The sequence below is a fragment of the Lethenteron reissneri genome, chromosome 60, assembly GCF_015708825.2.
Source record: "Lethenteron reissneri isolate LAM-NWPU_2019-01 chromosome 60, ASM1570882v1, whole genome shotgun sequence".
Lineage (NCBI taxonomy): Eukaryota > Metazoa > Chordata > Hyperoartia > Petromyzontiformes > Petromyzontidae > Lethenteron > Lethenteron reissneri.
The window spans coordinates 6,103,044-6,115,550 of record NC_083838.1 but is presented as its reverse complement, the minus strand read 5'-3'; the positions used below and the strand labels follow the sequence as shown (position 1 = coordinate 6,115,550).

The 12,507-nt window shown below is 53.4% G+C and overlaps 1 protein-coding gene across 1 annotated transcript in view; it reads left to right on the top strand.

Annotated features, from left to right (window-relative positions):
- Window positions 1-1,123: 1,123 nt before the first annotated feature.
- SUPT16H (SPT16 homolog, facilitates chromatin remodeling subunit) overlaps window positions 1,124-12,507 on the top strand; it is a 28,679-nt gene continuing 17,295 nt past the window's right edge. Inside the window, exons 1-11 of the mRNA XM_061576041.1 lie at window positions 1,124-1,283; window positions 4,568-4,660; window positions 5,246-5,416; window positions 5,901-6,050; window positions 7,098-7,244; window positions 7,936-8,087; window positions 8,911-9,083; window positions 10,220-10,310; window positions 10,980-11,053; window positions 11,769-11,881; window positions 12,213-12,278. Coding sequence (XP_061432025.1) covers window positions 1,218-1,283; window positions 4,568-4,660; window positions 5,246-5,416; window positions 5,901-6,050; window positions 7,098-7,244; window positions 7,936-8,087; window positions 8,911-9,083; window positions 10,220-10,310; window positions 10,980-11,053; window positions 11,769-11,881; window positions 12,213-12,278 — 1,296 coding nt within the window. The 5' untranslated portion in view covers window positions 1,124-1,217. The remainder of the gene's footprint in view (window positions 1,284-4,567; window positions 4,661-5,245; window positions 5,417-5,900; window positions 6,051-7,097; window positions 7,245-7,935; window positions 8,088-8,910; window positions 9,084-10,219; window positions 10,311-10,979; window positions 11,054-11,768; window positions 11,882-12,212; window positions 12,279-12,507) is intronic.

Below are 12,507 nucleotides of genomic sequence, written 5' to 3'. Positions count from 1 at the left end.
CCGACGACCCCTGCCTGACCACAGCAAAGCGTTTGAACCCTGGGCATGAGTAACCATGGTAACCAGGTTGGCTCAACGTTGAGTAACCATGGTAACCAGGTTGGCTCACGTTGAGTAACCATGGTGACCAGGTTGGCTCACGTTATGAGTAACCATGGTGACCAGGTTGGCTCACGTTATGAGTAACCATGGTAACCAGGTTGGCTCACGTTGAGTAACCAAGGTAACCAGGTTGGCTCACGTTATGAGTAACCATGGTAACCAGATTGGCCCACGTCATGAGTAACCAAGGTAACTACGGCTTTGTAGCCCTCTAGTGACGTCATCCCGCCGGTCGACAGGTTTGCAGTGTGACGTCACAGCGTTGGGCGCGAACCCTCCAATCCGCTGTCGGTGTTGATTTCCTGCCAGCTCGCGTTCCCGCCAATCCAATTGGATGATGTCATCTCGACAGTTTGCCTGCTCGCTCGTGACGCCTTCACGCAGGTAACATTTCCCCCAGTCATGTCGTGACGTCATCGCGCCGGTCGCCAACACCAATCCGTTCTCGTGACGTCATCGCGCCGATCGCGAGTATTTAAATCACCGCCAGTGACGTCATAGCGCGGGAAGCGGGCTCCTTACCAGTCCTTTTTGCGTGACGTCGCCGCTCCGGTCGGGAGAGCCTTACAAAAAAGTATGTGACGTCATCGCATCGGAAGCGCGCGCGCACTTCTCGCCGTGTTCCACTTTTGCGTGACGTCATCACACCGCTCGCGAGCCTTCATCATCGCCCCGCCCCCCGGCGCGGTGACGTCACCTCGCCCCCGGCGGTGACGTCACCTCGCACCCGGCGTGGTGACGTCACTCCGTTCCCGGCGTGGTGACGTCACTCCGTTCCCGGCGTGGTGACGTCACCCCGCCCCCCGGCGTGGTGACGTCACCCTGCCCCCCGGCGTGATGACGCCCCTCCGTTCCCGGCGTGATGACGTGTCCCCGCCCCCCGGCGTGATGACGTCACCCCGTCCTTGGCGTGATGACGTCACCCCGCCCCCCCCGGCGTGGTGACGTCACCCCGCCCCCCCCCACCGTCAGCGCGAATTCTCCCGCCAACCACCTTCCGAGTTGCACTTGGATTTTGGCGCGCGCCGTAGTGACATCACGTCCGCCATTAAAAGTGGCGCCATTTCGTCGTTGCACGCACACACACACGGGGGTGGTGGTGGTGCCTCTACGCCATGGCCGTGCAGCTGGACAAGGAGGCCTACTACCGTCGCGTCAAGCGACTCTACAACACATGGCGGGCGAGTAAACGCCGCCGACTAAACCACCACCACCGCCGCTTTCAAGCGTCAGGGAGAAGGGGTGGTGGTGGGGAGGGCGAGAGGCGCGCCCCGGGGCCTGCTCGCCTCACCGCCCGCACTCGTGTGTGGGGCCGAGCCGGGCACGCAAGCCCTCAGGCTCCTTCTTCCTTCCCTCCCTCGCTCGCTCCCTTCCTTCCTCGCGGGCTCGCGGGGGGCTGCACAACGCTGAGGGGCCTCGGGAGTGGTGGTGTGGGTGGGGGGGCTGGGAAGTCCACACGGCTAACTTAGGCCGCACTCGTGGTGGTCGTGGTGGTGGTGACAGTGGTAGGGTTAGTGGTGGTGGTGGTGGGGGCAGTGGTAGGGTTAGTGGTGGTGGTGGGGGCAGTGGTAGGGTTAGTGGTGGTGGTGGGGGCAGTGGTAGGGTTAGTGGTGGTGGTGTTGGTGGTATCGTGCTTGTATTTGTGTTGGTAATGAGGCTAAGTGATGGGCCCGTGGTGGTGGGGGCAGTGGTAGGGTTAGTGGTGGTGGTGGTGGTGACAGTGGTAGGGTTAGTGGTGGTGGTGTTGGTGGTATCGTGCTCGTATTTGTGTTGGTAATGAGGCTAAGTGATGGGCCCGTGGTGGTGGTGGTGGGGGCAGTGGTAGGGTTAGTGGTGGTGGTGGCAGTGGTAGGGTTAGTGGTGGGGGCAGTGGTAGGGTTAGTGGTGGTGGTGGTGGTGACAGTGGTAGGGTTAGTGGTGGGGGCAGTGGTAGGGTTAGTGGTGGTGGTGGTGGTGACAGTGGTAGGGTTAGTGGTGGTGGTGGTGGTGACAGTGGTAGGGTTAGTGGTGGTGGTGTTGGTATCGTGCTCGTATTTGTGTTGGTAATGAGGCTAAGTGATGGGCCCGTGGTGGTGGTGGTGGTGGGGGCAGTGGTAGGGTTAGTGGTGGTGGGGGCAGTGGTAGGGTTAGTGGTGGTGGTGTTGGTGGTATCGTGCTTGTATTTGTGTTGGTAATGAGGCTAAGTGATGGGCCCGTGGTGGTGGGGGCAGTGGTAGGGTTAGTGGTGGTGGTGGTGGTGACAGTGGTAGGGTTAGTGGTGGTGGTGTTGGTGGTATCGTGCTCGTATTTGTGTTGGTAATGAGGCTAAGTGATGGGCCCGTGGTGGTGGTGGTGGTGGTGAGGAGAATGACGGACTGAAGGGTTGACGGTGCTGATGGGGGGTGTGAGATGAAGCGATAGTGAGGATCGATAGTGCAGCGGTTAACGCGCTACGAACCCAGCTAACACAGTTCGATTCCCTCTTCACGACCACCAGCAGAGATGATTATCTGAACCGGTCCTAGGCCTCTCCTAGGACGACTCGGCCTCAAATGAGTTCCTGGTACGGCGTGTTCAACATCGCCACCGCGGAGACAAAGGCGGCCACCCACCCACCCCCTCGTGTGTCGCTGCGGCCTTGATAGAGGCGCTCGCAAACATCGCTTGCCCCCTACAATCTGCTCTGTTTATACTTGGGAAGGGGGCGACACGAAGGAATTTACGAGACGTTACCATCCCTCTTGTTTACAGAATGCCGCAATCGCGCACGCAATTGCAGATCGTTGCGTCTCGATGGTGAATGTAATCTTTCGGTGTGTTCCCTCCTTGAGCTGCTACTCCCTCATTAGTCTCTGATGCCTTCGAGGGACGGCACCCTCACAACAGGCCACTCCTTTCAGTGAAGATGTGTCAACCTGCCCGACAAATCGTCTCCTCTCCACGTGTTCGTCTTCCCGTCCCGGTGTAATTCTAAGTAATCCCACCGCTCCCACCGCTTCATTTCTCAACGTCCAATATTTTAGGTTGCATTTGGTTAAAGCTGCTAATACGTTAAATTAAAAAAAAATCGTGTATGGTGAGAACGAGTGTGATATTAATGCATTCATCCTTACGCCCCTGGTGGAGAGAGGGAGAGAGAGATCCGCTCCAAATGATTTCGGAATCATTAACAAAGCCACAGTATTCTTGGTTCTTTCGGTAAAGTGACGTAGACGGGAAATAATGAAATAAAAAAATATACAACACTAAACAATGACTTTATATTGTTTGATATTTTTATTATTTCATTATTTCCCTTCTACGTGACTTTACCGAAAGAACCAAGAATATGAATCCCTGCAGTCATGAAAGCTTTAAATCAAAATTTAAATGTGCCGTGCCAATGGAAAGTGTAAGCTTATTGTCTGGATCTTTGTCAATCCACTGCTAGATTCAGGACCCCCCACTCCCCTCGTGACCTGGTGGGGAATAATTGCCATTGTCTATACTTTTGAGGCATAAGCTATTAGAAAATAACACTACCCAAAAACAACAATCGTGTTAAGTGTAATTATTATAAGCCCTTGCCAGGAATCAAACTTGGGTGTCTGTAAGTGTGTTGTAGTGAACGGTCGTGCCGCACTTCGAATCCGGCGACCCAAGTTCGATTCTCGCTCACGGCCAACCGGTGACGATTATCTGAACCGGTACTGGGCCTCCTCTAGGTCGACTCAGCCTCCAACGAGTATCTGGTGCGGTGTGTAAACCTCACCACTGGGGAGACAAAGGCGGTCGGGCGTGATGTTGGCTATTCACCCCCTCGTGTGCCGTTCCGGCCTTCATAGGTGCTCGCTAACAGCACTTGCCCCTCCAGTCTGTTAAGGCTATACGGGGGATTTTTTTGTAGTAAGAAAAGCACGATCTCTTAACTCTGCCCCGTACCACTTGAATAAAAAAACAATTGTGCACGATTTTGTTCAACATAAAAATCTTTCTTAATCGACCCATCATCGTGAGGTCAATTATAGTAATCGTAATTTACATATATATCCATGCATTGGGTTTCAGTTTTAACATGTTATCGGGCGAGCTTAATGAGTGCGCTACATATGGGAGGAAACCGGAGCACCCAGAGGATGCTCCCACGTGCGCAGATGGCGACTGGTCCGTTCGCTGTACAGCCGTCTACTGACGAGCGAGCCACGGTATGGGCTCCTTGATGCCCGCTGTAAAGGCGTTTAAGAAGGTTTGTGTTAGAATAAGCCCATAGTAACGGAGCATCTACAAGTTAGCAGGGTTTTGTGGGAATTGTATTACCCTGCGTACATTTCGTGGTTTTCCAGAAAAAGCATCTTTGGCCCAATTTCAGGCTTTCCCGGGCGCTTTACTTGAGGCTGTGTGGAGCCGCTGAGGAGAGGCTGACTTGGAGCAGTGGATCTATCGTCGCTGTGATTTAACGGCGCTTTGATGTGACCATTCCTCTCTTGTGTCACGCTTCTCTCCACAGAAAGGGGAGGATGAGTTTGGCAAGGTGGACGCCATCGTGGTGTCAGTCGGGGTTGACGAGGAGACGGTCTACTCTAAGTCCACCGCGTTACAGGTACCTGTCCTCTGCGTCGGGGCTGTGCGTGTCTCTTGCAAGTCGAAGCCGCGCTGTTCTCAACACAAGCGTGAAGGATCCTCGGGAAGATGCAGCTCGGTGGCTAAACAACCTCGGTTTGAACATCTAATTGTTGGTAAAAATCATCAGTATGGAAGAAGTGTCTCTCCAGTTCAGTGTGGCAGTGTATCATTACACTTCTAACAATCCCTGCAACATGCTATGTGTGCGTGCGTGTCTGTGTGAGTGTGCTTGTCTGTGCTCTTGTTTGTGAGCCGATGCAATGTGGGGAGAGCGGTATTGTGGTTAGCGTGCTGCGCTTCGAACCCAGCAACCTGAGTTTTGTTTAGCGCTCACGGCCAACACCGCTGATGGTCATCTAAACCAGTCCTGGGCTTCCCCTAGATTGACTCACCCTTAAATGAGTACCTGGTGGAATGTGTAAATATCGCCACTTGGGAGTCAAAAGGCAGCCAAACGTGTTGTGCTGGCCATACATCCCCTTGGGTGCCGTGCCGGCTTTCATAGGTGCTTACGAAGAGCACTTTTAATTCGATACGGCGGATCTTTGTCTTTGTTACCCAGACATGGCTGTTTGGCTACGAGCTGACGGACACAGTCATGGTGCTGTGCGACGAGAAGATTGTGCTGATGGCGAGCAAGAAGAAGGTGGACTTCTTGCGCCAGCTCGCCAGCGGCAAAGGCAGCGAGAACTCGAGCGGTGCGCCACCCGTCACGCTGCTCGTGCGGGACAAGGTGGGTGGTGGCACCATCGCGGCCCTGGCAGCCACGGTTATCGCGCTTGAGAGTTGAGACTGAAATGTTCGCTTGGTGAGGTCACCGAGTGGCTCGCAAGTGTGAGGACATTGAGCCTGCACCACTGAGAAACCCGGGTTTCAGCCAGCTGGGAATTTTGACCGAGTTCTCAAGCGCAGTGAGTTAATGGTCTCTGCCTGGTCTCCATTAAATACACAACAACCATCGTGTTAAATTTCCTTTTTTTTACTTAATTGATTAAATTCCTGCTTTATAAAATGTGCTTTGCATTGACAAGCCACGGGCAATTGTTGCAGGCCATTGTAAAGGTGTGTCACCAGTGTAAATAGAAGAGCCTGCTCTCTGTGAGAGTGCAGTTAAAATGTCTCCACCTCGTGAGATGACATGATGCCAAAATATATATTTATTTTTAAACAATTGTAACGATTGTGACGATTTTGACCATGATGGTCATGCTTTCCAGAGTGAGAACAAGGAGAACTTTGACAAGCTGCTGGAGGAGATCAGGTCCAGCAAGGAGGGCAAGACGATCGGCGTGTTCTCCAAGGACGGCTACCCCGGCAGCTTCATGACAAGCTGGCACGACTCGCTCTCCAAGGGCGGCTTCGACAAGGTGCGTGCGTGTGGCGCGATGGCTCGGCTCGCTTCGTGCACAGCGACGCTGTCGGGCCCGCGTGGCACAGCGCGTCATCGTGAATCCCGGCGTCGCAAACCCACTGCGTCAGCGTTGCGACTGGCGGCCTTCTCGGTCTCGAGATGCCCGCGGGGAGCGCCGACCCAGCACCAGTCGTAACCGTTGATGTGAACTGTTCAGAATTGGGGGTTGTTTCTGGAAAAAAGTTGATAACCCCATTGTATATGTACATATATGAAGGTTAAACCCTGCCAGCTTAATTGGACTTATTCGCAATCGACTTTTGATCGTGTCATCTCCACGCTTATGACCGCAAAATTAACCTAATCCCTGTTTTCATCCACTGAATCCACCTCCAAGCAACCTTTTTATGCACGGCGAGAGATGAAATTGTAGCGTGTCAAAACTTTCCAGGACACCCCTAAAATGTTAATTAACCACGGTCCTAGTTGATGGGGCTATTCCACTTTCTATCGTGTTGAATTTTTATACTCGATGGGAGATCGGATGAAGATGTTTTTAGGTGTGTAACAATTCCTTAGTTTGATTAACTGTCACAATCAGTTTCCACGATTATTGATGGAATTCTTCTGTGGATTCAATCCATCTCTGTAACATGGGAATAATTTCCGTTAAAGTCCTTTGTAAATTAAATGTTTAATATGCAGTTGTGTTACTCTATGTATGTTGAACTTATTTCGCACCCTACGCAACCAACAATGATAGACTTAATCAGTAGAATACATGCATAATCGATCAAAGGGCTACCAAAAAAAAACAGTATTGGAACTCGATAAAGCTATTCAGCCAAGGCGATGACATCACACACCATGCCCTACACCTCGCCTCCCTAGGACGTCGCGCGCCGTGTGACGTCGCGCGCCATGTGACGTCGCCTCCTCGTGCGGCATGGAAGATGACATGATTACCGCCAATTAAACACTTCTGAGGACAAAAACATGTTGGAAAGAGCCGTTCATTAAAGAATCCGCACACGTGCGTGATTGTTCTCCGTTGTCGTTACAGGTGGACGTGAGCAGCGTGGTGGCGCTGATGATCGCCGTGAAGGAGGAGGGGGAGCTCGCTCTGATCAAGAAAGCGGCGCTGATCACTTCGGAGGTTTACAGCAAGTACCTCAAGGAGAAGGTGATGGAGGTGGTGGACATGGACCAGGTACGGGCAGCATGCGTGTTAACACAGACGAGCATGTATGAACAAAGACGTGCGCGCGTGAGAACACGCGGTTGTGGGCGCACTCGTGAACACGGACATGCTTCACAGCACTGGCGTGAATTGGCGAAGCTAGGGGTTGATCATGAGAGACGGTGACCGCTTGGGGGAGGTCCTCGTTCAAAAGTTTATAGGTCATTGATAATTATCACAATCATTGCGAGGGTTGTCCGGGAAAGCACCAGCAGCAGAGAGCCACTTTTTATAAAAACACACAAAGATGTCCATTGCACGTACAAAACCTCTCGGCTTTACGCATTCTGCGAAACCACCGGTTCAGAAGAACTGCATTTTTATCGTTTTGGCTTAGCCCACTCTCAATACATTGATATAATGTGGACAACTGACAGGCAATGGTGAGACAAATACACACTCTAGACCGGCTTCACCCTTATTATGACTAGGTGCAGTGGTCATCAGCCTCATATGGATAGGGTTTTATGTTGTGGGGGACCTCATTGGCGCTTGCGTAGTGGCAACTATAATAAAGTTCTTGAAATTATGTGAAAAACCCATCACAAGAGACGTCCACGTGTCTGCTCGTTATCGTGGTGCCGCATTCTCAATCCGTGCTGGCTTGCGGCATGTGTGTGCGTGTGTGCGTGCGCCCGTGCCTTGCGTCACTGGCGAGCAGAAGGTGCGTCACAGCAAGCTGGCGGAGGGCGTGGAGAAAGCCATCGAAGACAAGAAGTACCTGGCGGGAGCTGACCCCTCCTCCGTGGAGATGTGCTACCCGCCTATCATCCAGAGCGGCGCCAGCTGCAACTTCAAGTACAGCGCCGTCAGGTGAGGGCCATGCCTGGCTGGGAGCGCCACCGACAGCAGTGGCTGTACCCTCCTCCCCACCCCAAATCCCCGTGATCCAGTGGCTCGCACAAGGGATAGAGAGCCCGTCGTGTATACGAGGAGGCACCAGAGAGTCACCGAGGTCATGCGTGTAGTCGGGAGCTTCCGTGAAATAATTATTAATCCCATGCGCCAGTGTGTGCGGTGTGGCTGTGTGTGCATGGTGGTGGGACTGTGCATGTATGTGTGTGGCACTTATGTGGCTATGTATTTGCGTGGCTGGATGTGGTGGCGTGGCTGTGTTCGCAGTGGTAGGACTGTGTTTGGGTGTGTGCACTTCTGTGTGTGGCCATAAACCCGGTGACCCAAGTTCGATTCCTGCTCATGGCCAACACTGGTGACAAATTATCTGAACCAGTCCTAGTTAGACTCGGCCTCAAATGAGTACCTGGTGTAGTGTGCGAGTATCGCCACTGGGGAGACAGGCGGTGGGGCGTGGTGCTGGCCACCCACCTCGTGTGCCGTGCCGGCCTTCATAGGTGCCCGCTCACAGCACTTGCCCCAACAGTCTGCTAAGGCTATATGGGGGATCCTTTGTCTTTGTGGCACCTGTTAATGGCTTCTTGTGTGTGGCACTGTGTGTGTGCGCGTGGTAGCATCGGCCGTGGGTTTGTCCGCTCACCCATGACCCCTTCGTCCCTGTGACCTCCCCGATCTGCCCCATACTCGACACCTGTGAAAAAAGAGCTTCACAGCCCATCGGATTCCTCCAGTCTAAACAAACATTACCGATTCTAACCCCCCCCTCCTTGCCCCTCCGCAGCGACAAGAACCACATGCACTTTGGCGCCATCGTGTGCGCGCTGGGCGTGCGCTACAAGTCGTACTGCGCCAACGTGGTGCGCACCCTCATGGTGGACCCCACGCAGGCCATGCAGGACACCTACACCTTCCTGCTCGGCGTGCAGGAGCACATGCTGGCGCAACTCAAGCAAGGTGCGTGCAGCTGGGGGTGGGGACAGCGGCGACGGTGCGCTTGTCATCCGTGCGTGTCTGGGTTTGTTGTGGTGTGGTGGGATTTGTGGTGGAGGTATGTGTTGGGGTATGGGCGTGTGGTGGTGTGTTGTGTGTGTGGGGGGGTTTGTTGTGGTGTAGCTGTGTAGGGTGGTGGAATTGTGGTGTAGGTGTGTGTTGGGGTATGGTCGTGTGGTGGTGTGTTGTGTGTGTGTGTGTGGGGGTTTGTTGTGGTGTGTAGCTGTGTACCGTGTAGGGTGGTGGGATTGTGGTGTAGGTGTGTGTTGGGGTATGGGCGTGTGGTGGTGTGTTGTGTGTGTGGGGGTTTGTTGTGGTGTAGCTGTGTGCCATGTAGGGTGGTGGGATTGTGGTTATGAGCGTGTGTTGTGTGGTGGTGTGTTGTGTGGGTGTGTTCTGGCCGTGTAGCAGAGTGTTGGGGTGTGGTATGTGTGAGTGTGTGTTGCGGTGTGTGGGTGTTGTGCGGAGCTTTGGTGCAGTGGTGAACGCACTGTGGTGCAAACCCGTTGACCCAAGTTCGGTTCTCGCTCGCAGCCAGCACCAGTGACGATTATCCGAACCAATCCTGGTTCTCCCTTAGTTAGACTCGTACCGAACTAAGGGAGAATCGGGGAAACAAAAGGCGATCGGGTGTGGTTTTGGCCACCCACCCTCTTGTGTGCCGTACTGGCCTTCATAGGTGGCTACTCGCTAACAGCACTTGTCTGGACAGTCTGTTTAGGCTATGTGGGGGATTTCGATTTAAAGCTTTCGTGACTGCAGGGATTCATCTTCTTGGTTCTTTCGGTAAAGTCACGTAGAAGGGAAGTAATAAAATAATAAAAATAAAACACAAAATAATTCTCACGACGTTTCGGCTACAACGCAAGCAGCCGTCTTAAGGTGAAGAATGAGACACTGCCAAGCTAGGAGCTTATATATAAGCTGAGTTGGAGGTGGAAGAAGAGCACCTTAACAAAATAATGTGCATATCAAGAGGAATTTAGCATATTCATTGTATTTTATTTTTATTATGTTATTACTTCCCTTCTACGTGACTTTACCGAAAGAACCAAGAAGATATGTGGGGATCTTTGTCTTTTTTATTTGGGCGGGAGCAGGTGCGGCACTGTGCGAAGTCTACCAGGCCACGCTGGACTACGTCAAGAAGGAGCGCTCCGACCTGACCAACGCCTTTTCCAAAAACCTCGGGTGAGTGTGACCTTGGGGAGGGGCCCTGGGTGTTGCATACAGCTGAACCCACTGAACCCACAGCGTCTCCACGAGCCTGAGCTTTGAGGTCTCTGTGTGCAGAAGAGAGGAGATTATTTTGTTTGGATGTAACTTTTAAACAGTCAGGTTTATTTGGCTTAACCAGGTGAGGACTCAAGACACCAGGATGTGAATTTCATCTGCTAAGAGTTACCTTGGGTTACCAAAATGGCAGAAACAAACATAAATAAAAATAAATTACAGCAATAAAGCAAATAGGAATCGGAGCAAAAAACTGCTTGTGTGACATTAGGTGTCATTGAAATTAGCTTAGACGTGGTGTCATTGGAGATGCTTTTGAGTGTGTGTGGATGTTGTTGGCACACTAGGGGGGCACAGGTGGTGCATCTGCTAGTCATCTCAGTCCAACCCATGCCACCTGGGTCCGTCCTGTGACCTGCCAGCGGCCGTTCGACACTTCACGTTGCCTTAAAGTGCACCTAGCCTGGCACAAGTGCCGTGGTGACGTCACCACCACCACCACTTAGTGGCGAATGGCGGTTGTTGTTGTTGGAGTGATGCAAGCAATGTGGGTTTCAAAAAGGTGTCTGTGGGCACGTCACGTGTTCTGCGAGTGATCTGCTGTTTGCGTCCGTGCGTGCCCCGCAGGTTCGGCATGGGGATAGAGTTCCGGGAGGGGTCTCTGGTCATCAACGGCAAGAACCAGACGAAACTCAGAAAAGGTTCGTGACCGATGTGCTCTGCTCGCCGAGCGGTTACGAGCAAACGCTGCTCTCACCCCTGGCGAACTTCGCCCAGCGGAGCGGACGCTTTACCCATTGTGACCCTCGCTCACCTCGCTCACGACCGGCTCCCCCCTGCTCGGTCACAATCGTCGGCGCGATGCAACTAACCCTGTTGCACCTCGCAGTGATAGTGTCAAATGTGTTCTGTACACGTGTAAGCCTTTTGTCAATGCACCGCTGGATGAGGGCCTTCCGACCGCCGCTTGTGTTTCCGGGGTGCTGTTTGACCATGTTTCACCATGCTGGGTCAGTGCAGGCTGGTGACGGCGGGTAGCATAGTTGATGAACGTTTTTAAAAAATGCACAGATCCGTGAGGATTGGGAGGCATGGGAAAGCCTAGACAGGGGAGGAAGGCAGCCTGAACCGGTGGCAACAATCGCCCAAGCTTTAACCCCAGAAGCTTATAGACATTTGCCGTAGAAGCTTAAAAGCATGAGGGCTATGGAGATGCCACTGGTGCAGGGCAGGAGTCGAGGTTGAGCGGTATAGAAGCATGCAGAGAATGAAAATCCGAGCAGCCGACCTCGTGCAATAGGAAAATGTGACTTTTCATGTAGCCTGCCTGCCCCGTCGTTTGTTCACCGGCGGCGGTGGTGGAGGCGAGCGTGGCCGTGCCGGTGATTGAGCTGTGCCGCCCGTGTCGTCGTGCAGGGATGGTGTTTAACATCAACCTGGGCTTGTGCAACGTGCCCAACAAGGAGACCAAATCGGACAGGGACAAGGCCTACTCGCTGTTCATCGCCGACACCGTGCAGATCAACGAGGTGGGCGCGGCGCATGCCACGCGGCCCCCCGGCCCATGCTGCAGTTTCGTCGCAATCGCGTGGCGAGCGTCCTCGGCCTGATGGGGGTCTCGGTCGAACGGCGCGTCTTCGCTATGACGCGGGCGTGGGGGATGGCATGTTTTGCGGTGGAACGGGCCCGCCTGGAACGTTCGCCGAATGTTCGCTTGCCCCTATGGTGCTCGTGCGGCGTCCCGAGGTTGCTCATCCCCCGATGTAAGACGTTTGTCGCGTGTGTCGCCGTTTATTGCCGTCTGTCTCAACCTAACGCTTTGCTCCCTGCTCCTCCTCACCTCCACTTGACGGCACGCAGGAGGGCCCGGCCACGGTGCTAACGCCCGTGAAGAAGAAGGTGAAGAACGTGGGCGTCTTCCTTAAGGTGAGGTTCTTCCGGCCGCCCACACGAGCGGCCGAGTGACCGAGCGAACGCTCCCTCAGGTTTCCGGCCAACAACCTTGGCTGCCATGCTATCGACAGCGATTCATTTTTGACATTTTTGGACCATCTTATCTGACAGGCACTATTTTACTTTACCGAGTGTTAACATCCCTAGCGTTTAACAGTATTCTCTTTATTGTCAGCCAACACTGGTATAAACATGGGCATTT